The sequence below is a fragment of the Drosophila santomea genome, chromosome 2L, assembly GCF_016746245.2.
Source record: "Drosophila santomea strain STO CAGO 1482 chromosome 2L, Prin_Dsan_1.1, whole genome shotgun sequence".
Taxonomy (NCBI): domain Eukaryota; kingdom Metazoa; phylum Arthropoda; class Insecta; order Diptera; family Drosophilidae; genus Drosophila; species Drosophila santomea.
In genome coordinates, this window is record NC_053016.2 from 10,374,026 (window position 1) to 10,397,143 (window position 23,118).

Consider the following 23,118-nt stretch of genomic DNA (forward strand, 5'->3'; position numbering starts at 1 on the left):
GCCATGGATCTTCGATGCCCTTTATCGAAGAACCTACTGTATAATGCAGTATAATCCCGCAATTAGTTAAAATAGTTTCAAATCTGTCCATTTATATATTCATAGGGATTATTAAGATGTTAAGTTGTAGTGATGCTACTCCATTACGCACATTTGTAAGAAACTCTTTTAAGTGTTCGTTTTAAATGTTATTGTTGAAGCGCATTTTAAGTGCTTGTTTGGCTTTAAATGCTGTTTTCATTTTGAGTCATTAATGTTATTGTTATTTTCCACCGCTAAGAATAAATTATGAATCAGGCTTCAACCACAAGAGTGGATGCCAAAGTGGTTCACTCTGGTGTTGGTTTTATAATCATTGCAGCAGCAATGTTGTTGCTGCCGTTGTCGCTCTTTGTGGCTGCGAAAATCAATTGTCACAAGGCCAAACTTTGGTTTAACCACCACCGCGTCCCCTGAATTTCCTTCTGTCCCCCGTGCGTTCTGCACGCAATGCTGCTGCAGAGCCAAAACGATTTTTGCTGCTGATCTTGAACCAATTGCAAATTGCTAAAACGCAGCCAAAGCAACAACAATTGTTGTCACGGCCGGCTACAGATACAGATACACTCACAGATACAGACACACTCACAGGTACAGATACAAACTGTTTGAGTTACATTTATAGGCATGCCATGGCATTGACTGGCATCAATAAATTAGAATTAGAATTGTGCTCTCTGCGCTCTTCTCGATTCGACCATTCGACCATTCGGCACCGGTGCGTATGCGTAATAAACTTGAACTTGTGCGTTCTCATTGCGATTACAGTGCAATGCAGTGCAGTGATCATGTGAACCGCATATTCTTTGCGCCATATCACACTTCTCCATGCCATATTTGCACATTGCGCATACGCAGCGTTGACCTCGTCTCGGACAATGCAACTAATTAGCGATTGCAGGCAGATAAACAGGCGAACAGACGAACAGGCGAGAGTGTGTGTGTCTGTGGACAATTGTTTGATTATCAATTAGTTTCGTACTGGCCCAAGTGGCTGACCTTAGCAGGCAGATAGTAGTAGATAGCCGAGGTGTCGGAGTCTCAGCCGACACCGTAAACACCGCACACACTCCTTATCTGTCTCTATCGCTCCTCAATCCCTGGCTGAAACAAATATACCAATGTCAAATGCTAAATATCTCACAACAGAAGGCCGCTGAAATTTGCATTTGCCTTTTTATCTCTTCCACTCAGTGTTTGTTTCTCTTCATATCTGGGAAAAAAAAACTGTGGCTCATCACTTTCAATAAGTCATCGGTTAATCGTCATATGTGTTTCATTTAAAATGCACAAATAATAAATTGTTTTCGCGTTTAAGGGATAGAAAATGGTGTAAGTGCTAAACAAAATTCTCAACTATTTAATCACCAGTAAAGTTTCACACACCACACAACTTTACTTTTATCTAAGCAAACCTTTTTGATTTATAAGAATTTAGCATCAAAATGAAAGCGACTGTGACATTTTCAGAATAAAACCACGTTGATCAAAGTGTGCAAAATTCCCAGAATAAGGGGAAAATTGGGCATTTATTGCCTTACTCTTCTGAGGACATAAAACAAGAACAGCGCCACATATTTTGAAGCATTCGGCCCAACATTTCGTATACGACTGTGTAGAGAAATGCAATAATGTTCTCCAAAATATGCAAATTTCATTGCCACGCCCTTCGTCTGCGACATAATTAAAGAGTGAACCATAAATTTGCTTAAAGCAACAGCGATGCATAAATTGTTGTTTCTCCTTTTGTGAAAATAATTGCAATTTATGACAGTTTTGTGGCATATCGACGCGTGGCATCGGCGACGTTGTCGCTGTTGCTCCATAAATTTTAACCACACTCGCCACTCGACTGTCTCGAAGAATATTTAATAAACAAAACTTGCGCTAATCGTTAAATTATGATTAATGTGCCGACAACAAACAATAAACTTGGCCGCCCAAGAACAGCAAAAACGTGCATATGAACCGTGGGCGACAGCATCGGACGTGCCTAACAAAATCCCAGACAAAAGGCCAAAATACTAAAGACCAAAAACCAAAAACCAAAGACCAAGATGGAACGCCATATAGAAGCCAAAACACGAGTCCTTGAAGGCGAGTCGTGTGTGCTAAAATATCCGCCGCCATGAACTCAGCCGGCCAACAAACATGGAAACTTGGCAGGCATTACGTGATAATATGTGACGAAGTGAATAATTAGGGGTGATGTGCTAAATAGCAAGACGTCTCTGTTGATGATTAAAGTCGGCTAGAAGTGCTGGTAGGGTATTCCACATTTCGGAACAAAAATTGAAAAAAATATACAAACAAATTTAATTCTGGTTTAAGTTTTCGTACCCCGGATTATACTAAGTAACCAGACCACCAACTTCTTGCTACCTTTTGCCACAGAATAAAACCTTTTGCAATCTGCCACACCACTGCATAATTTTCATCCGGCCTTGGTCTTGTTTTTCCCCCAATTCATTGGCCATGTCACCGTCTGGGCCAACTTGCCTTTACGCCACGCCTCTTTTGCATAATTGAAGACGGCTTTCGCTGCTGCTGCTGCTGCTGCCATTCGGTTTTTTTTTTCCTTTTGTGAGCCAATGGGGTATTTTAGCTTAGCTCTGCTCTGAACTTGCCTAGACCGAAGTCAGCTTATTAAATATTAAAGCCCCGACTGGGGACCGCTAAATCCTGCGGCTGTCAAGGTGCCGCAAAAAGTCGACTCAAAAGCCTGTCACACATCCTGCAGAGCTGGGCGGCAAAGGAGGTGGGTGGGGAGAAGGTGTTACCCGCCACCTGCCACATGCCACATGCCACCTGCAGCCCAATTCAATTTCTTGTCGTTCGCTTAGTGCCTCTGCCATCTTCTGTGCCATCAAAGCCAAAACTCAGTTGCAAGTCCGTGAGGAAAAACTGCGAAAAAAAATGAAAAATGCGGAGCAAAACCATGGCAGAAAAGCGGAAAGTGAAGGAAAAAAATCAACTACTAAAAGTATTATTATTGTTGGTTGCACCTGGAGGTGGTTTACTTTGTCACGGATATGTTTTCTTTAGACTTACCATGTCAGACCCGACTCTATATATCCCTATGGCTTTATATGTGTGTGCTGAAACATGCCGGAAGTTAAATAGGAAATTTTATATGCTTTTATAACTGTGCACGTGTCTACAAGTGGCGAGCTCCCAGTTTGTGGCTGCAGCCAAAGCAAAGAGTTCTTAACTACATGGTGTACATACACGCACAGCAACGGACAAGGTGATAGCACTCAAGATGACAGTTAGCAAATGAATTTATGGTAAATACACAAATATGTTAGGATTTTTAGAGCGCTAAAAGTCTGTGACTTCAGAATATTAATCACAGCATATTCTTTAAATGAAGTTCATGCTTATGTTCTGAATTTATGGTTTTTCCTTCAACTGTTTTGCATTTGAGTGTGTGGGTGTGTTACCTTGCGGCAAGTTGCTCGTTTGATGAAGTACCGCTCTCGGTTGCGGCTGCGGCTTTGACTGCAACTTGCTGCAACTTCGAGGCGAGCGTGTGCATCCTGCCTCCTTGCCACACATGCCACAGAAAAAGGTTGCAAAAAATGAAATACACGTGTATGCGTGTTTCACTCCTTTGAGAACCAATCGTATTTGCGTGTGAAGCCATGAAGCCGCCTGCAGCATGGCAATAGCAAATTTAAATCCCTAAAAAATAGGCAATGAAATATAAATGAAATACTGCCAATTCGATTTTTGACAACAGGCATCGACTAAAAAAGCTTTTGACATATTGATGGTGATGATTTGCCCTTAACATAAAGAATTTATTTGCTTACCATTTTCTTTGTTTACGACTGATATTTCATTTCAGCCCTTTCTTTCGCTTATCCCTGAAAAAGTTTGCCTTTTGTGGGTTATGATAAAGTACATCAATATCGTTTTTTTTCAAATAACTGTATTAAGTTTCGCTGATCTGTTTCAAAATAAAATGACACGTGTCATAATTTACGAATTTAACTCGGCACTTGTTGAAAATCTGAACCAATTGGAATAACGCAACTTTTCCACAGTACGACTTTAATTTTCCCATGCCAGTCTCGGGTCAAGCAAACAAACTGCAACAAATTACTTTTCATTTTTCCTCTTTTTGATTACTGCGAAAAACCCCCGAACAATGTTGTGTGCATTTGTGCGGCTTCATTACATCTCCTTGGCAAAAGCCCCCGCCCACACCGCCTCATTCACTGACCAAGCAACACTTTTTGCAACCACATCGCCATGGATGGTGGTCTCTGTGTGCCCATAGGATTGCAGATGGAAAAACTTCAAGCTCCACATGCTGCACTCCAGGAACTTTCTCTTCACTCTGTGGGCGAAATTGAGCTGCTTCATTTGGCTGGGGAAGGAGTCGAGCAGCATGATACAAGTGCAGCTCCATTGGGGCAACAGGCAAGCAAACATGTCGAGTTTTCGGCTAGACACGGACTTTAACACACCCATCTGCCCACATATCCGGGAACACTCTTCAACGCTTCCGTGGCCGAGTGTTTGATTAGAAAAGTTTACAGAGAAGTTGCTTAAAAGATTTGCGTCAGTACTGCAGCTGCAGTTTAACTACTCCGCCCTTCTGGTCAATATTTGCCGTAGAAACGTGAGCTTGTTCAGCATGTCCTGTTCATAAATGCAGTAAAAATCTGAGGAATTAACTGAAGGCACAAAAGTGTCCCACATTTATCACAAGCCTATGGTGAGTGCATCATGGTTAGGAAAACCATACAGGACCCGTCTCAATGGCAGGCTTAAATGTCAAGTGTCCGTGTCTGATGCTGGCCATGGATGCTTCCTGTCCTTCCGGGCTTGCATGTCCTTCTAACCCGCTGCTCTGACCTCTCTCCTTTCCTTTTTTGTGTGTGCACATGGAAAAATAGTACAAATATTTGGCATAGAAGAAACCCTGGTTGCGAACACTAAAAGTTTTCTTTTTTTATATTATTTATACATTGTGGGGTTGTAACAAATTTTGTTTCTACTTAGTAGTACCCAAAGCCTCTCCTCCTAATCTTGAATATTTTGCAGTGCAGAACGAATAAAAATGCATGACCGCAACACATTTCTCAACTGAAGCACCCCGCCTCCATGTTTTATCCTTTTGCCTTAAAAGTGTTAAAATGTTGATTGTCCTTTTTTGTCGGCGCCTCATGCGTCTCTGTGTGTGTGTGTGTGTATCTGCGGGTGCGTGTGACTGTGTTGTGTGTCTGGCTGCCACAGTGTGCGTGTTAAGTGTTTGTGCTTTGCAACGCCTTCACTTGGATTCTCTTTCCGCCCGCCCATCACCCGCTCCCTTTGTGTCTGCGTCTCGTGCGTGTCACAAATAAATTTTTAAGTAGCATTTGTGTTGATTGCCTTGAAAAAGGACACGGAACAGTGCCGCAGCCCTCAGTCCAAGGACCAAAACGAAGCCATCCCAAAAACCGAACCCCAGCTCAACTGGAACCCGCATCGCAGCTCGTCTCATTTTACGGTTTCGGCTTAGCCTCTCGACAACTGCCGCCCGTCTGAAGTGCGCTTGATTTCCACATTATTTTCCCCCGATGGCTTTCCTTTTTGTCCGTCAGCTTTTCTTTTCAAGTGGATCTCGTTCTTCTGCCTGGTTAACAAATTAAGTGCGGTAAAATGTCATTCGGACTGCCACAAATTAAAATGGTGTAAATGGAGATGTTGTCTTGCCTTTTAACAGGCTTTGTGGTTTACACCGATTGGCTTTGCTTGCGGAACTGCTGAACAGTTAAATAAGTTATGTATTAACTAAGATGTTTAGGCATAGATAGGAAATTCAGGTTTAGCTATTTTTGTGATAATATTAATATTTTATTATATCTCTTCATTCTAACTAACTAAAATAAATTTAAAAGCACAAAGGAAAATATCTTTTAAAAGTTCAGCCATCCTGCTAAAAGCCAAAAGATTTTTTTAACTAACATCCTTCTAACTTAACATCCTGCTATGTTTGATATTGCCTTACATGTGCAAAGAGAGTAGACACATTCCCGTTCTCTTAAGGCTTCTCTTCCCAAAAAGTCCAACTGTAAGGCAGCCTTTAACAGTCTTGTATCTGCAGAACAAGAGAGGACAACTTACCAACAGCAGCCGCAGTTGAGGCAGCACCAACAGCAGCATCCTTTTCACAGGATTTTCGCTGTGAAAATCCAACCACGGCGGTCACTTCTTCAGTTGTTGTTGGACCACTAGACCGACGCGTTGTGTGACTGCTGCGAAATAATCGCGAAAAAGACATTGGCAAAGAGAGAGAGAGAGAGAGAAAGAAACGAGCGCTAAAAAGAGAGACGTTTTTTTGTTGTTACTGTTTTGTTAAAAAAAGGAAATCCTTCTGTTAAATCCGACGACAGGCGAACCAAGTAAGTGTGTGTGTGTGTGTGTAGCTGTGTGCGAGCAGACAATGCAAACGGGGCGCATTAGTAACGTTGTCCTGCCATTTTTGTGCTGCCTATTAATTTGCATGTGCGCGGTTTCATAGATATCTCTCAGATTTTTACCACAATGTGGTTTTTCTAAACACCGATTTTCATATGCACTTCTTGGGCAGTTTTTTTTTACCATTTTAAATTACTAACTGATGCTCTTGAAGCATATGTTTGTATTTATTTTGATTACGGCTCCTACTTTTTCCGCCCAAATATTTCCTAGTTGTGGGAGGAGCGTATATATGTAGCTAGAAAAAAGAGTACGGGTTGCGGATGGACAACATGGCGTATGAGTGTCAAGAGGTGAAACTGACAACTTCGCGTCATGTTTATGTATGAAGGGACAGGGCGTTTTGTGGGTGGGTCTCATCAAATCGAGCGACCACGGAAATATATTCACACACTCGTAGCCAGAGGGCGCAGCAGGTGACTGTCAACATATGCTAACATATGCTTGTACCAACGCCCCTAGTAAAACCGAAATGAGGAAAAAAGCCAACGAAAATGCCGACTTTTCGTAGCACTTTGATAAATTCTTAATTTAGATTTTACAGCTCATTCAGGCCACTCAACTTTAATCTAAAACGGAAACGGAAACTCTGCCCACTTCCGGTCAACTTTTTTTCGCGACAAAAAATGGAAATGCCAAAGTGCTCGAATATCTTAGCAGGCAAAGTTTCGACCTTGGTATTTGTCTAGCAGAATAAAGAAAAGAGAGCAGGAAATAAGGATATACAGTCTTACTTTATGCCGTCTCATCAGTGTGCGTGTGCTTGGGACAACTCAATATGTGTGGGTGACTTTCAGCAAATGGATTTCTACGTGACAAATCTTTATTTAATTTCAAAAATGCGAAATAAACTTTGACGTCTGTTGAGATTTATGTGAAGGCAATATAAATGCGTTTCCTAAGGATGCCGAGGAAGTGGAGTGGCTGAATGTTTTGTAAAAGTTTTGACTGCCTCGACGATTTAGTTTTAGCAACAGAATCTTTAAGTAATAACACCCAGGCCAAGAATGGCAAAAACTTTTCAGCCCCTCATCAACTTAAGCGTAGTCAATTTGAATACCAATTTTAAAGTAGAAAATTGTGCTAAAAAAAAACATTTTGCAAACGCTCTTAATTATAAACATTGCTATTACGCTCAGCTACATCGCACTTTTACGATGGCTGTTCATACGTTTTCAATGGCAATTCGCACAGCAGTAAACAAGGCGATAACTTCCTCTCGAAAGGATCATGAAATTAAAACGAAATGGCCAGCATGAAGAGCATCGAAAGCGTTAGTTGCCATCGAATAAACAAATTGATGATGAATAAACATTTTGTCGACCGTCCGTGGAGACCTTTTTCCTCTGGCACATTTCTTATTTACTTGACTGCAGTTTGCTGTTAATTTGTAGCAACAACACAGCTTCCGTTCTCCCATTTCCAGTAGCTCCACTTCCCTTTCCGGTGCCTCGCCCCCCTCCTCCTCCTCCTCCTCCAGCTGCTCCACAAGCAAATGACCAAACAAGGAAATTGGCTACCCGAACGCCACTTGGTCCACAGAAACTTAACGATTGCAGTGCCAATTAAGCTGCGAAAATTCGAACCGAACATTCAGGACATTTAAGTCGCTGTAATGAACAAATTATGCAACTTTCACATTTCACCCAGCTGTGCAATGAAGTAATTAGGGAAATGGAATTTGTTTAAAGTAGTAATTTTTTTAAAGATGGAATACAAAGGTTTTTATCTAAAATAAGAAGCTTTTTTATCAAAAAAAAAAAACCTTTTTAGTTGAAATATCCCAAAAACACATTTTTGGAGCATACTGAGAGTGAAAAAAAAACCTTTTTACGTTATTGTAAATTTTTGAAAGTAACAGAAGCACCAAGTCTGCGCACTTGTTAATTAAAGTGACAAAAAGCTAAAACGCTAAAAAAAACCATCAATCAAACCGCCGACGCTCAACAGTGTTTAATGCAGCCGCGGATAAAAAGGCGTAGCACTGTCGCCTCATTATCACCAAAAACAGAGCACAAACAGACCGAAATGGCAGAAAAGAAGTCTTAGAGCGTCAAACCGGTTGGTGAGGGGGACATGGGTTGCGGGAAGGGGTGGAGGATAAGCGGGATAACCGAGCGCTGCCAGGACAACGGGCTAAGCCCACAGCAAGATTAATTAAGTCCGCGTAGGCTGCAACAGCAGCAGGAAAAACAACAACAACAAGGGGGGGCAAACAATGGCAACAGCTTGGAAACACCAAGTGCGTACGCCAGCGCCTTTCACCCAACACATCCTTGCCTCATCCTTTGTAGCATACTTTTTGGCGTCGCGTGAGAAATTAAAATTTCAAAGCAAAACGTGTTGCCGCATAAGCAGGTTGTGTGTCTGTGTGCCTGTGTGCTTGTGTGTGTCTGTGTGTGTATAAGCGTATTTACACAGCCAAGAACAACAATAACAATAGGCCAACAACTGAAAACTGAGTGGAAAAAAGAAAACATCAAAAATAAGAAAAACAAAACGTAAACAAAGGCAAATAAGCAGGAAGCAGCTCGTCGACGTACTTTCTCCAGTGCCTTCCGTAATAAGCGCGGTGTCAACAAATGCATAAGGATGAGGCGATCCTGTCCAGAACCAGGGCTACCAGAAACCGTGCTTTAGACCTTAAATGGTGGTCTACTTGTTAATAACAAGCTTAAAAATGCATTAAGCAAAAGGGAATAACATATATCCCAAACTTTAAAAAATATCATATTTTGAAATGAATCCTTATACCGTGGAAGAAGGACATACACCATGCATGCTAAGCTGAATTGTGAAGTTCCAATGCACATATTCCGAAGTACAAGTGCATCAATTACAGCTCACCTGGCCGACCCCAGGTTAAATTAATATGGGGTGTGTCCTTCCGTCCAGAGATCGCTAACAGTGACTACCGAGCATGCTGTCCTGCCAGCCCTGCAGCCATCCAACCACCCACACGAACGCACTTACACACACGCACACCCACTTGGAGGCCTCTCTCCCTTTCGCTCGTGTTGTTAATGAGTTCCGCCTTGACGCTGATGAGGATGTAGGATGAAGGATGCTGGGAGGATGATGAGCTTGTTGCTCTGCGACAATAAACGTGTTGAATGTCAAGAGTACACAGCCGACACGAGGGTGTGTGTGCAGGATATACACACATACATATGTATATGTTTATCTTAATGTATTTTTCGCGCCATCTCTTTTTATAATTAAATATGTTACTTAAATGATGGCACCAGAGAGATGCTCCATCAAATTGTTTCCTCTTTTTTCGATGGTCCTCCTCTAAGTGAAAACACAATTGCGGTTTCTGTGCGGAAAAGACTTGCGCACACACACACACACACACACACCCATGTGTGTTGCGGGTGGGCAATAAAAAACGCTTAAAAAGCAAAATTACTGCATTTGATAAAAACGACACCCCAAGGATTAGCCGCAAGTGGGAAAAGCCCCCACGAATTTTCTCCCCTCCTGTGCACTCATGCAAACGGTGGCTCCACTAGAAAAAAAAAGGTTGACCTTCACCGCATCCCGACCCTTTATGAGTGTGTGTGTGTGTGTTTGTGTGGGAGCATTGAAATGTTCCAGCTCTCTTACTCGAACTCATCCTACGTTTCCCTTTTTCAACTTGGCCAACTCCAATTAGCCCCAAAATGGATTTGTGTTACGCACAAACTACAATACGTTTACCTCCGAGATTTGAGGCGGCTCTTAGGGTTCGTTTTCCCTGTCAAAACTCTCGAATGATTTCCCATTTTCCGTTGCCCAATTTCGCCGGCTTTCTGTTGATTTTACGCTACTTTGTCGCATTTTCGGCGGACAGAAAACATTTCATTTTAATATCCTGCCCAGCAAGTTCGCAAAAGCGAACCAACTTTTGCTGATAAAGGTTGGCTGGAGTCGGGGATGTCGGCGTTTCGAGGGGAAAATGCTGAAATATTTATGAGACTGACACACACAGAAACAGGCGATTCGTGTGTGCTTCTGTTAATGTATGTGTAATGAGTTGGGCAAGTGTTGAAATCTGCATTTAAGACATCCTTTGTATCGCATATGGGATTTCATTTCCTCTTTCCTTTCCCCAACTTGATAGCCACAAATGCGATAGTAGTAGTGTTAATAAATAACACTTTAAATAAAACTTTAAATAAAACCCAAATGATATATACATAAATTAAATCAATATTTAAGCTGGGTCATCTCAACTAAAAAAGTAAAATGTAAAATGTTTCACCATATTGAATAAAGAGAGCAAACATTTCATCATGGTGTAGCTGCCATGTGGCTTAAATGAGATTATTTCCAACCACATTTAACTGGATTACATTTCCTCCACTTGCAGCACACCACTAGCCAGTCTTGAGGGAGTTGCCAGGACAGAAATACAGACCATACAGACCGGGAGAAAAATGGACCTGCCTTCAATGGTGCAGCGTTCAGGAGACACGCTCATCGTGCGCAGCGTGGTCAGCGGCAATCAGCTGTACACGGAGCAGGGTGGCCACCAGCCCACCAGCGGGAACACGGGAGGACTCATCACAAGCAACTCGACCGGCACAACGCCAGCCACACAGGCGGGCTCATCCCTACTGGAGCGACATGTGGAGCGCTTCCGGCTGCAGCAGTTGCTGCAACAGCAGCGGCAAGCGGCAGCTGCAGTTGCAGTTGTGAACAGCGTGCAGCAGCAGCAGCAACAGCAGCCACAACAGGTCGGCATCGGCATGGATGCCAAGGAGGAGGGCCTGCCGCAGTGCAAGATCAAGCGGAACTACAGCTGCAACCACTGTGCGTACTTCACACAGAATCCGCGCTACCACTTGACCCACCTGCGCGACGTGCACGGCGAGAAGATAGTGATCAACAAGTGCAAGCTGTGCCTGTACGCCTCGCGACATTTCCAGAAGCTGGTGCGGCACATGAAGATGGTGCACGGCTGCACGGACGGCATTCCCAGTGGTCATGGTCAGGCCAGGGGCAAGAGGGGCATGAGCAGGGAGGCACGCAAGCGGCGGCTGGAGGAGAGCGTGGGTGTAATGGGTGGCCAATCGCTGACAGTCACCGTGCCGGATGTGCCCACGCTGGAGCAAGTGAAGCGGGAGCTGCTTCTGCAGGAGGAGAAGCTGCAGCGGGACATTCAGGCCTTTAATCAGCGGCAACGCGAGGAGCAGCAGCGCGAACAGCAGCGAGAACTGGAGCTGGTGGCCACCAGTGCGTATGAGCGACAAATGCAGGTCCTTCGCGACTACGAGCGCCAGTCGCCCGCAGAGCCACCCACGCCCTCGCCCACCAGTGGCTCGGCAACGCCACCCTCCAACGGGGAGGAGCCCCAGAACCGGCTGCTCAAGTGCAGCGCCTGCGAGTTCACCACCCTCTACCGAACCCAACTGCGAGCCCACGAGCTGGCCGAGCACGGCAAGACCAAGTTCTTCCGCTGCGACAAGTGCAGCTATGTGACCCACATCAAGGCGCGCTTCAGCAAGCACGTCAAGTACCACTCGATGCCGATGATCAAGTGCGTCACCTGCGACTTCCGCACGCCCTACAAATGGAATCTGGACAGGCACATGAAGAATCACGGCGGTGCGGGCGCCTTCAAATGCGCCGCCTGCGACTTTACCGCCGACATCAAGCAATCGCTGACGGTGCACGAGATGAACCACCATGTGCCGCCGGTGGGCAATGCCGGCTCCATTTGGCCGAGACGCCAGAATAAGGTGGGAGCGAGCGAGATGTGCGAGGATTTCCTCAGCGATTCGGCCGAGCTGGAGGATCAATATAACAACAACAATGTCGACGACGAACTGGACGGCGTCGAGGATGCCGACGAGGCAATGAGCGGCGGGGAGGAGCAACCGATGCACCTCCATCACTACGGCAAGCGGAGCAAGTACGACGAGGAGGAGGAGCCCACAGATCTCTCGCAGAAGGGCGGATGCTCCTCGGACACCTCCAGTGTGGGCACACCCACTCCGAGGGCACAGCGAACTATGCCCAATCTCATCCCGATCAGCAAGGGGCCCAAAGAGTACGTATCCTTAGACCACCAATCCAAATTTTACATTTAGCGGAAAGATTAATTAAATTTGTATTATCCTTCTCAGTGTATTAAACCTTTCAAAGGAGACGAATGCCTCGCGCAGTTCCCTCACGGAGATCGGCTCCATGTTCTTCAATGAGAAACAGATCTCGGAGATGCTTGACAAGTCGCATGTGCCACAATTGTCGCCGGCAACGACGGTGGCCTCCCAGAACTCGACGCGCAGCCAGATGACCAAGAGGTCCAGCTTCATGGACAAACTGAAGACGGGGGCGCAGCACGAGAATCTGGTGTGCCAGTGCGGTCATGTGGCCAAGTGCCTTTCGGAGTCGATCATTCACGGCAAGAGCTGCCACGCCTCCGCGGTGATCATCGACGAGGATGATGCAGGACTACACGAGGACGATGCCGACGATCGGCTGGAAATCGATGAGGACGACGAGGATCACCACTCCCATTCGGCCCTGAATCTCAGCGTAACGGGTTCGACGCGTTGCCAGCACTGTCGGCACCGTTGCAAGTCCTCCACGGATCTGATGCACCACCTGAAGCAGTGCGTCGAGGCGATCCGTTGCGCCAACGAGATGTACGACTCGAATTCCGGCGAGAGTGGCGATCGGCGCCCGGACTCGCAGAGTCTCCAGCAGCAGGCGGCTGTCCAGCAGCAGCGTGTGTGCATCTGGAACAAGGCCACCAAGGAGATCGTCGCCGCAGCAGCCGCATCCCTGCAGCAGGAGAAGCACAACCACAGCCTGATCAAGTCGCCGACCGGAAGTCAGGCGGCCAGCAACGAGGAGAACAGCTACTATGGCGTGGAAACGGCACCCGGATACGGCGAGGTAAGTCCGGAGTTCACTTAGCACAGATCCCTCGGCTCCCCGTTAAGTTTCTATGTGTGTTTATTGGAAAATAAAAAATGATTTAAATTTATAGTTTCACTTAGTTTTTTAAAAGAAAAGAGTATATTTTTATAAAACTTGTTTCTTTTGGGATAAATTCAAATATAACAAGTTTAGATATTATCTCAATTGATTTGGTTCCTTAGTTTATAAGTTATCATTTAGTTGGTTCCAATTGATTTGGTTCCTTGGTTTCTTAGGGTATCATTTAGTTGAATCCCAATTTATTTGGTTCCTTGGTTTCGTTAGGGTATCATTTAGTTGAATCCTAATTTATTTGGTTCCTTGGATTCGTTAGGGTATCATTTAGTTGAATCCCAATTGATTTGGTTCCTTGGTTTATTAGTGTATCATTTAGTTGAATCCCAATTTATTTGGTTCCTTGGATTCGTTAGGGTATCATTTAGTTGAATCCCAATTGATTTGGTCCTTGGTTTCGTTAGGGTATCATTTAGTTGAATTCCTGACCCAGCACGAGCATATGCCACGTCAAAATGAAATTTGACTCTTTCACGCACTGCAGGTAACAAAAAAGATGACACCGGAGGAAGAGGCAGCCAACTCCTCGCTGAAGAAGGTGTACAAGTGTCCGCACTGCAGCTTCTGGGCATCCACGGCGTCCCGCTTCCACGTCCACATCGTGGGCCATCTGAACAAGAAGCCCTTTGAGTGCTCCCTCTGCTCGTACCGCTCCAACTGGCGCTGGGACATCACCAAGCACATCCGATTGAAGACCATCCGCGATCCCTCGCACAAGACGGCCAAGGTCCTGATGAACGACGAGACGGGCCGCCGCAACTACACCAAGTACAACAAGTACATCACCCTGATGAAGGTAACCGAGGAGGATGGCGATCCCAAGCTGATGAAGTCCGGCGAGATGACCCCAAACCAGGTGGCCTCGCTGGCATTCCTCAAGGACTATGCCAAGGTGGGCTCGGTGACCGGCCAGGATATCACACTGGAGCCAGTGCTGCCCAACAAACCGAACGTACTGGACGATGCCCATTTGGCGGACAACCTCATACGGATTCCCCTGTTGGCCACCATGATGAATGCCGCCATGGCGCAGCAGCAACACCAGCAGCAGCAGCAGAAGGAGCACCAGTCCACGATGATCACGCCCTCGGTGACCATTTCCCCGGTGAAGCGCTCCAATCAGGCTGCCGTAATGCAGGGCAAGCCCAGCGACGACCTCATCACTGAGGTGCACCAGGAGGGCAATGAGAAGAAGACGGTCTACAGGTGCCGCAAGTGTAACTTCGGGTGAGTTTCGGAGAGGGGAACACCACCATTTTATTGTACTAATGTTGTACTTCCAACAATAGGCACCAGAATCGCGACGCTGTGCTGGCGCACGTGAAGATTCACTACCAGGACGCCAGCTATCCCAAGTCCAACTCGGGCAACTCCAGCACATCGCCGCTGCAGGTATCGGTGGGCGGTAGTCCACAGTTCTACATGAACAAGGTCTTCGCCGCCATGTGCCTGTCGCAGACGCAGTCACAGTCGTCGCCCAATTCCGGGTCCGCCGGAACGAGTCCGGCCATCTCGGCCGGACTGCTGCAGCGTGCAATCCAGGAGGCCCAGCACTCGCCCACTCCGAACGCCAGCGCTCTGAGCGGACTTGCTTTGGCGTTGGCGGGCGGAAAGCCACAAGCCAATACGACAAAAGCCAGTGCCGCCTCCATTTTAGAGCACGGTGAGCAGAAAGCGAGTCAAAACGAGGCAAGTGCCGACAGTCTGACGTCGCCGAACACCACCACCACCACCACCACCACAACCACTAGTAGAACCACCAAAGACACCACCGCCAGATCGCTGCAGGATCTGCTCACCTCACCGCGCAGTGCCAGAAATGGAATTCATCCTTCTAACGCTAACAGTAACTCGGTTGTGGGAAATGGACTCCGGCTGGATGCCGTCTACGTCGCCTCATCCATCAACAATACCACAACAACACCACCACCACCACCACCACCAACTTCCACCAACTCAGTCAGCAAGCCCAATGCATCGCCTTTGCCAGTAACTACCACTCCTACTCCTATTTCTACTGCCACACCGCTGGCTCATCAACTGGGTGCGGGTAACCACAGCTCATCCTCATCCCACCACAATGACCAAAATCATGCTCCACCTTCACACATGGCCGGTGATGGTTGCCACCTGGCGTCGGGTCTAACCCATGCCCACACCATAAACACTAACACAAAAGCCCATCCCAGCTCCAATTCCTTTCCCTCGTCATCGTCGTCGTCGTCGTCGTCGACGTCATCATCGTCATCAGTGGCCTCCACTTCATCGGCCGCCGGCTCTGCGTCCACATCGTCGCCACCGCCACCGCCGCCGGCAGCCTCATCCTCCGCCTACCTGGCTGCCATGGCGCCGCAGAAGCAGGCGCCAACCGTTGCGCAGATGTCGCATCCGCAGACGAGATTCCATAGCCATAGTCCAGGTAGTCCCAGCCTCCTGACCATGGCCGATGGCGATCGACGCGACCCGTCGCCGTATCGCTGCGGCCACTGCCACCAGGTCTCGAATTGGAAACATGTCATCCAGGTATGGCCCAGTGCACTTTAATGGATTTGTGTTTTGTCCCATTGAAAAACCGCAACGAGCCGCCAATCCCCCAAAGTTTCCTTTTGACCCGAAGTCTGTCAGAAATCCTTTACTTCTAGGGGTATAGTATAGAGATTCACGGATATCTTTGGGAAAGCTTGAGTCCGCAATATTTTAAAGTTCATATCTAGATAACATTGTTTATGTAGGATTTTCTTGTTTTTGTGATTAAAAATTCAGTTTTAAAAGTATTATTAAATAAAGTGGGTAATTTTATAAGTATTTATCTACTTGAAGAACTTGCGAATGATTTTTAGGAGAGGAATAAATGTAGTGTAAATCAGCCATACTAAAACTTTTTGGGGAATCTTGAATCCGGAATTCCAAAAGTTAAAAAAAGCCACTGAGATTCTTAGGAAACCCGAATTAGCCCCTTGCTAGCTTAGCACTCAACTTAGACAGCTTGCAGTCCCCGATCCGACACCTTCTGCCACCCATCTCACCACTCCATCTGTGTCCGTAGTCCTTGCGCTGCGCTGGTAAATATGCAAAGTCTATTTCGTAAACCCCCCTTTTATAATTATACCGATTTTGACTGTTTAAATGTGTGGTGTCTGGTCTTGCTTTTGTTGTACTCTATATGATAAACGATAATTAACTATAAGAAAATCATTGGTGAAAGTCTTGCTTGCGCTCTATTTACCTCTCGAACTAAATGTAATCCATATATCCAAAATCATAAACAAAAAAAAAACAAACCCATGACACCATAAAAATATAAAGCTAACCTTAAAGGGATTCCCATTACGGTGCGAGGGTTTTCGATTGGGCTAAACTCATGGTTTATTATCCCTGAATAAGGGCACACACACTACATACATACACACTCACACACACATATACACTCATACATATACATGAAAACAGAAGGACACTCAATGAACAGCATTTACTCATACAAAGTTGTACTAATTGCTGACTTATTTCAATTGTTTTTTCCCAAACAGCGGCACTGTCGCTTAAAGCATTCCGGGGATATTCGGATCGAGACCCTTGAGCGAGGAGCCAGTGTCTCGGCGAACGCACCACCCATCTACCGACCCTTGGGCGCAGGTGCCAGCAACGAATCCCAGTCCCACATCCACAATCCGTCGAATCCCATTACCAGCAACATCCTGAAGCCAGGCAGCAACACGAATGCCAACGGCAACAGCAGCACTAGTGCCCAGCCCCTGCTGCTGACCACCAAGCAGCTGGAGCAGATCTTCCACACCCCACTCTCCGCCAGCGCCGCAGCGGTGGTGAATGCGGCCAATACGCAGCAGGATATCCAGGCGGCGGCGGCCTATTGGGCGGCAGCCTGCAAGGCAGTGGTGGCCAGCAGCAGCGCCGAGGAGTTGCTGCAGTTGCAGCAGAATGACCAGATCGAGATCACCCGCCTGCCAACGACGGCGGAGCACGCCATCGGATCCAGCGGCGGCGGCAACAATACCAAGAGCAAGCAGCAGAAGTGCCCGGTGTGTCCGTACATCTCGGAGAGCAAATCCCAGATGAACTACCATGTGTCGCTGCACAAGCCCACGCAGTACGAGTGCCGCCTGTGCACATTTGTCTGTGCCAAGAAGCAGCATCTGAGCAGCCACATGCGGACGGTCCACCAGCAGCAGATGGTTGCAGCGGGAGCTGGTGCAGCCGGAGGAGCAGTTGGGGGGGGAGTAGGACTGGGTCTGGACTTCAGTGTGGCCCTCCAGTTGGCCGCTGCTGCCAAGCAGGTGCAGCAACTGCCCGCCTCCACACCGCTCTCCATTGATTTATCGCAGATCCAGATGGATGCTGCCTCGGATGCGGAGCTTAATCCGCAGCAACTGCCGCCGGAGTACCAGTACAAGCTGATCAGCTACTGTCCCAGGTGTCCGGCACGCTTTGCCCAGAAGCACAATGACGAGCGCAATGCCAAGCAGGAGCTGGAGCAGCATTTGCTGGCCCACAGCGATCAGGAGCCCGAGGATCAGGATCAGACCTATGTCTGCGCCTACTGTGAGTATCGCACGTCGGAGGAGACCCTGCTGCAACTGCACCGGGCGGTGCACATGTCCCACTACCAGGAGAAGTGCCAGCAGCTGTACCGGAACTGCAAGGAGGATGTCGAGTATCCGGCACCCAAGTTGCTGCAGCTCACTGGTCCCGAGACCATTTGGGTGGTGGACAACGAGCTGAGCCTGCAGCTGCTGCAGCAGACTACCGAAGTCGGAGTTAGTACCTCGACCGGCGGGTTTGACAACCAGAACTCTCTGCTCAAGAAGCAGCTGGAATCGGGCGGTGGCCAGATGGTCGCACTTCCCCGGGAGTCGTCAGTGACCAAAAACGAGGCGGAAACCCCCGAGGAGGAAGAGGAGCGTCGTAGCACTTCCACTCCCTCGACCAGCGCTTCGGTGGCTACCAGTGACTTGGCGGCAGATGGCAGTAGTGATGCTGGCTCCGTGGACATGCCCCAGTCCGTTCCGGCACCGGAACGCTGCCTCCACTGTCCATTTGAGACGCAGCAGCACGAGGAGCTGATGCAGCATCTCCAAAAGCACGCCTGCGTGAATCCTCCGCCTCCCAACTACCACAAATGTGACCACTGTGATTACAATGCCAATGAGGAGGCGGAATTGGAGGAGCACACGGCGCTGCATTTCAATGCCACTGAGAAGCTCAAGTCCGTGGAGTTCTTCACCTGCTACGATCAGCTGGAGATCAGCGTGGAGCGGGAACCGGAGGAAGGCGGCATCTCAAAGGTGGAGCAGACCGAGCACAACAACAACCAGGACAATGTGCTGAACGCCAATGTGCAGCCGCAGCAGCCAAGCAGCAGCAGCCCAGATGAGCAACCAGCTGGCGATGCGATGGAGGAGACGTCGTCCAAGAAGCCCAGCACCAAGTTGATTCTGTACAAGAACGATGGCGGTTTGAGTGTGAAGCTCTCCCAGGATGAGGGCACCCATTCGGAGTCGCAGAAGAGCGAGAACATCAGCGATCGCCTGCGCAGAAGGATCCTCCGCGGAAGTGCCAACCAGCAGGAGGACGCCACTTCCATCTCCGGCCAGGAGCGACCCGCTACACCGGACAAAATGATACTGGTCAATGCCCAGACGGGCAAAGTCATTTCCAGAAAGTAGGCCACATCCAGGGGTCGATTCTTTTCTTTAATTTAATTTAATCACGTTGTCGATCTAAGCTTATTTTGTATTTCGATTTAAGTGAGTTTTGGTTTTGTTAATATTTTGTTGTTGCTTATGCTTTTTCCTTTTTTTTGGGGTATGCGTTAGTGGAGTTGGGGATTCGTTTTAGGCACCTGTTTTAGGATTTCTATTGTCACTAACAAACACACCCACTTATACACACCTAGTTGGAACATGTTCCTGCACTTTTACGTTTTTTAGAACCTAAGTTAGAGTTACGTATCCATAATTTATAAACAAAAAGAAAAGAGAACCCATAATTCGAATACTTTGCAAATGGGATAACCCGGAATTCTTAATGTAATTACATGCTAGAACGGTGCAAAATGTAATTTTAACTAATCGTATTGTAACTTATCAAAGAGATAACTATAGAAACATTATAACATAGAACCTATATTTACCATCCGGATTAATCTGAAATGGAAAAATCAACCCAATCCGAGCAAGATCCAAAAGCGTTTCAAGGAAATCAACTTTGTACAGGAGAAAAAGAGATAAATTCAAAATTATGTCTTGCTACAAATAATTCGTTTAATTTTTCGAATGGGAACTGTGATTATTGATAATTGTAAATGCAAAAAAAAAAAAGAAAGTGAAAGCGTATATCATGCAATGAATATGGTACTATATACATACTATATAAATCTAAAATATATATATTTACACACAGCTGCTGCAAAAATAAAAACTAAAAAAAACACATTTAAAATGCAATTCAAAAATCAACAGTAAATAGGGAAATTTTTGCAATATTTGCAATATTATTTTGTACAAGTGCAGTACTCGGTTAAAATTAGTTGATAGAATTTAGTTTCTACTACGGAATAGTTATGTTCTCATCATTTATGCGAATATTTTCCAACAAAAGGCGTCTTTGTAGCACAGTGTAGGCGTAACACTACAAATAAAATGTTATCATTAAACTCTAAGCAAACAAAAAGAACACATGTGGAATAGCGGGGCCATATTTAAATAGTTTAAACTTAATGCAAGGAAACATTTAAAAACAAAGCAAATCAAAACAAAACAAAACCAGAAGATATAGCGCAAAAACGCGATATGTATACAGAATCTTACTTGGATATAACTGCAACCGCCTTTGATATGCATATATACATCTTATATCGATACGAATATCTATACACACAATATATTATATATTAAATAGTCCTTAACTTTGAACTACAATTAAACTTAAAGCTAGTGTAAATAACTTAGTTTTGTTTACTGCGCACACAGACACACAACACTTACACACACACACACACACCCCACAAAAACACAATAAGATTTACGGCATTGAATTACAAAAGAGAAAATGTACAAAAACAATTGTTAATAAAGAAATCAAATAAAAAGAACACAAGTTGCATTTACAATTGAGCGCCTATCTGTATGTTTAAACTTTATCTTAACGCCAATACTCCTTTACTGTAATGGAAATAAAGCTGCAAATCATTTCATTGACAGTGTGAAGTTGAAGACACGTCCATAACTATATTATTTACCTTTAGTTTACATAAATCACACAAATAAAATTTCAATAACTCTTTTAGCGGATATAGAACTTGTAACGGTATAGGTAACGGTATTCCGACTTTACCGGGACTTTTAAAATACGGCAACTCTGGTTCGCTGGATGAAACGATGGAATGTGGAAAAGTTAATACTTTTTCCGTTTCTTTTGAAGAATGAATAGAGAAAGGGAACTAAAGAATCTAAATGTGGTATACTTAAATGGTCTATATATGTGGAATCTAAATCATATTGCTTATTACACACACAAAGATCTTTGCGTAAGGTGATTTTCGATCTAAAATAAATTCTAACATATTAAATATATTATGCTAACGACCTCAAGATGCCACAAAAAAAAAATAATTTTATAAATATATTTAAAATAGCTCCGTTATGCCGATTCCACCGTTTCACAATCGTTGCCAAGTCAGCTACCTGATTTTCATTGCCATATGCGATCGAAGGTATTTTTCATAGTTTGCGGTACGGTAACACTGAGAAAGCCGTTTTGATGAAAGATTACAATTGAATTGCGATGCATTTAGCCAAAATTGAACTGTAGCAGCCCCGCAAAACGAGAGAGAGCCAACGCAGATCACCCGGAGCCACCCAACCACATGGATACCAAGTCCAATGATGACTCGGCTGGCAGTGACTCGCTGGACAAATCTATGCAAATTAAGTGTGTGATGGTGGAGACAACGGCGACGGGCGACGGAGACTCCACAGTCGGAGATCTAGACAACTGCAGCAGGGATTCCGCTGCGGAATCGATGGGCAAGGGATCGGGATCGATGGAGGAAGCCGGGAAGCAGGCGGATCACAAGACTGAAGCTGCAACGGGGACGCGGGGCGAGGGCGACAGTCCGCAGAGCAGCCAATCCCCACCAGAACATCCGGCCAGCAAATCGCCCACGTCCCCATGCACTGCCTTCGAGACGAAAGTCAAGCTTATCTCACAGAACCTCAAGGAAACCACTCTGGCCGAGAGTACCGGCGCCTCAGTATCAGCATCCACATCCACATCTACACCCACACCCAAGTCCGCCTCCAGCAGCAGCAGCATGCTGGAGTCGCAGCAGACACCCAACAATTCCACCCCCGATACAACAGACTCCGCCTCATCGTCCGTCCGCGTGAAGAAGGTACGCTTCCATCCGGATGTCAAGGAGAACGACGGCGGCAACTGGATGAAAAGAAAGCGGCGCTCCATGCAGACCAAACGTACCTCCTCGCCCAGCGGCGCCAACTGTGATGGCATGGAGCTGGACGGCGAGGCCGAGGAGGAGTACGAGGACAATGATGACGAGGAGCAGGAGGAGACGGAGGAGGAGTTCGATCTGGCCAAGACAATCGCCGAGGCGGAGGATTACCTCAAGCAGCACCCGTTGACGTTCGTGCAGCGCGTCGAACAGAACGGCGAGCGGCTGCAGGATGGACTGCTCAGCATCGAGGACATGCTAAACGAAGTCGGCGAGGAGGTGGTCACCGAGTACAACGACGAGGACTTTTTCAGACGCATCAAGCCCGAGAACGGCATTGAACGCATTCTGGGCAAGGAGACCAAGGCGGGAAAGGTATCCAAATGCGATAGTTCCTTACGATGAACTTTTAGTTTGGTTCAGGGTTTAAATATTTTCTGGGAATTCCATTTGATAACATTGCCACTTTGTTTGTATTATTATAACAATTGTATAGAATGTAGGAAACCTCTTTGAAACATTTTGAATTCTACTTTGTGAAATATAGGTCAGGGCATTCATCTTAATTGTAAGCCTCGTTCAATAACCTAAATATCCTTGCAGGTTGAATTCCTCTTGCGCTACGAAAACCAAGGCGGGCTCTTCTGGGAATCGGAGGAGTTCATCAAGCGTACGTGCCCCTCGCTGCTAAAGGCCTACGAAAAGAATCGGGAACGACGTCAGCAGCGTTTGGTTAGTTCTTATCTTAATTAAGACCATATAATGACAGTTTGTAATTGTAATACTTTTGTTTTGCAGATGCATCACGTTGCCAAACGGCAGAGTCTGCGACAGCGATACACGGATTTCTAGTAGCGGTTACTTAGGTATTAGGTTCATAACTAGGTTCCACGTAATTGTAACATTTTTGTAAAATGAAGTAAATGATTTTCTTTTGTTGAACAAAAATAACTAAACAAATCGGATCTTTTATTCTATGTTGTAAGATAAAAATATATATATTAATTGTCTAATTTTCTATTGTCTTTATAAGTTAAGTTTTTGGAGTATTTAGATATTTTCAAAAGATAAATTTTAAAAACCCACATAGCAAATTTTTAGTTCCTAAATATGTTTCGCAATGGTTAAATCCTTAGCCCTGCTAAGGGTTA

General features: G+C 45.9%; 2 protein-coding genes across 7 annotated transcripts in view; both read left to right on the plus strand.

Annotated features, from left to right (window-relative positions):
- LOC120443960 overlaps positions 1-20,626 on the plus strand; it is a 38,350-nt gene extending 17,724 nt beyond the window's left edge. The window contains exons 3-7 of one of the 6 annotated variants that reach the window (XM_039623422.2): positions 10,865-12,547; positions 12,624-13,398; positions 13,982-14,724; positions 14,787-15,160; positions 17,028-17,208. In XM_039623422.2, the coding sequence (XP_039479356.1) occupies positions 10,932-12,547; positions 12,624-13,398; positions 13,982-14,724; positions 14,787-15,160; positions 17,028-17,077 (3,558 nt within the window). In that variant the 5' untranslated portion in view covers positions 10,865-10,931 and the 3' untranslated portion in view covers positions 17,078-17,208. Of the gene's footprint in view, positions 1-10,864; positions 12,548-12,623; positions 13,399-13,981; positions 14,725-14,786; positions 16,021-17,027 lie in introns of all 6 variants that reach the window. The other 5 variants (XM_039623417.2, XM_039623418.2, XM_039623419.2 and 2 more) reach the window with 5 other exon arrangements.
- A 618-nt stretch (positions 20,627-21,244) lies between these two features.
- LOC120458477 lies at positions 21,245-22,927 on the plus strand. The gene is made up of 3 exons (XM_039646137.1): positions 21,245-22,342; positions 22,571-22,699; positions 22,766-22,927. Exons 1-3 carry the CDS (start codon positions 21,383-21,385, stop codon positions 22,817-22,819), a joined length of 1,143 nt encoding a protein of 380 aa, XP_039502071.1. The 5' UTR covers positions 21,245-21,382; the 3' UTR covers positions 22,820-22,927.
- The last annotated feature ends 191 nt before the right edge of the window (positions 22,928-23,118 follow it).

Bases quoted from the DNA above. Each gene is read 5' to 3' on its own strand.
- LOC120458477 (XM_039646137.1), top strand. From the start codon at position 21,383: ATGGATACCAAGTCCAATGATGACTCGGCTGGCAGTGACTCGCTGGAC. The intron at 22,343-22,570 runs GTATCCAAATGC...ATATCCTTGCAG, and splicing joins AGGAGACCAAGGCGGGAAAG to GTTGAATTCCTCTTGCGCTA. The intron at 22,700-22,765 runs GTTAGTTCTTAT...TTTGTTTTGCAG, and splicing joins AACGACGTCAGCAGCGTTTG to ATGCATCACGTTGCCAAACG.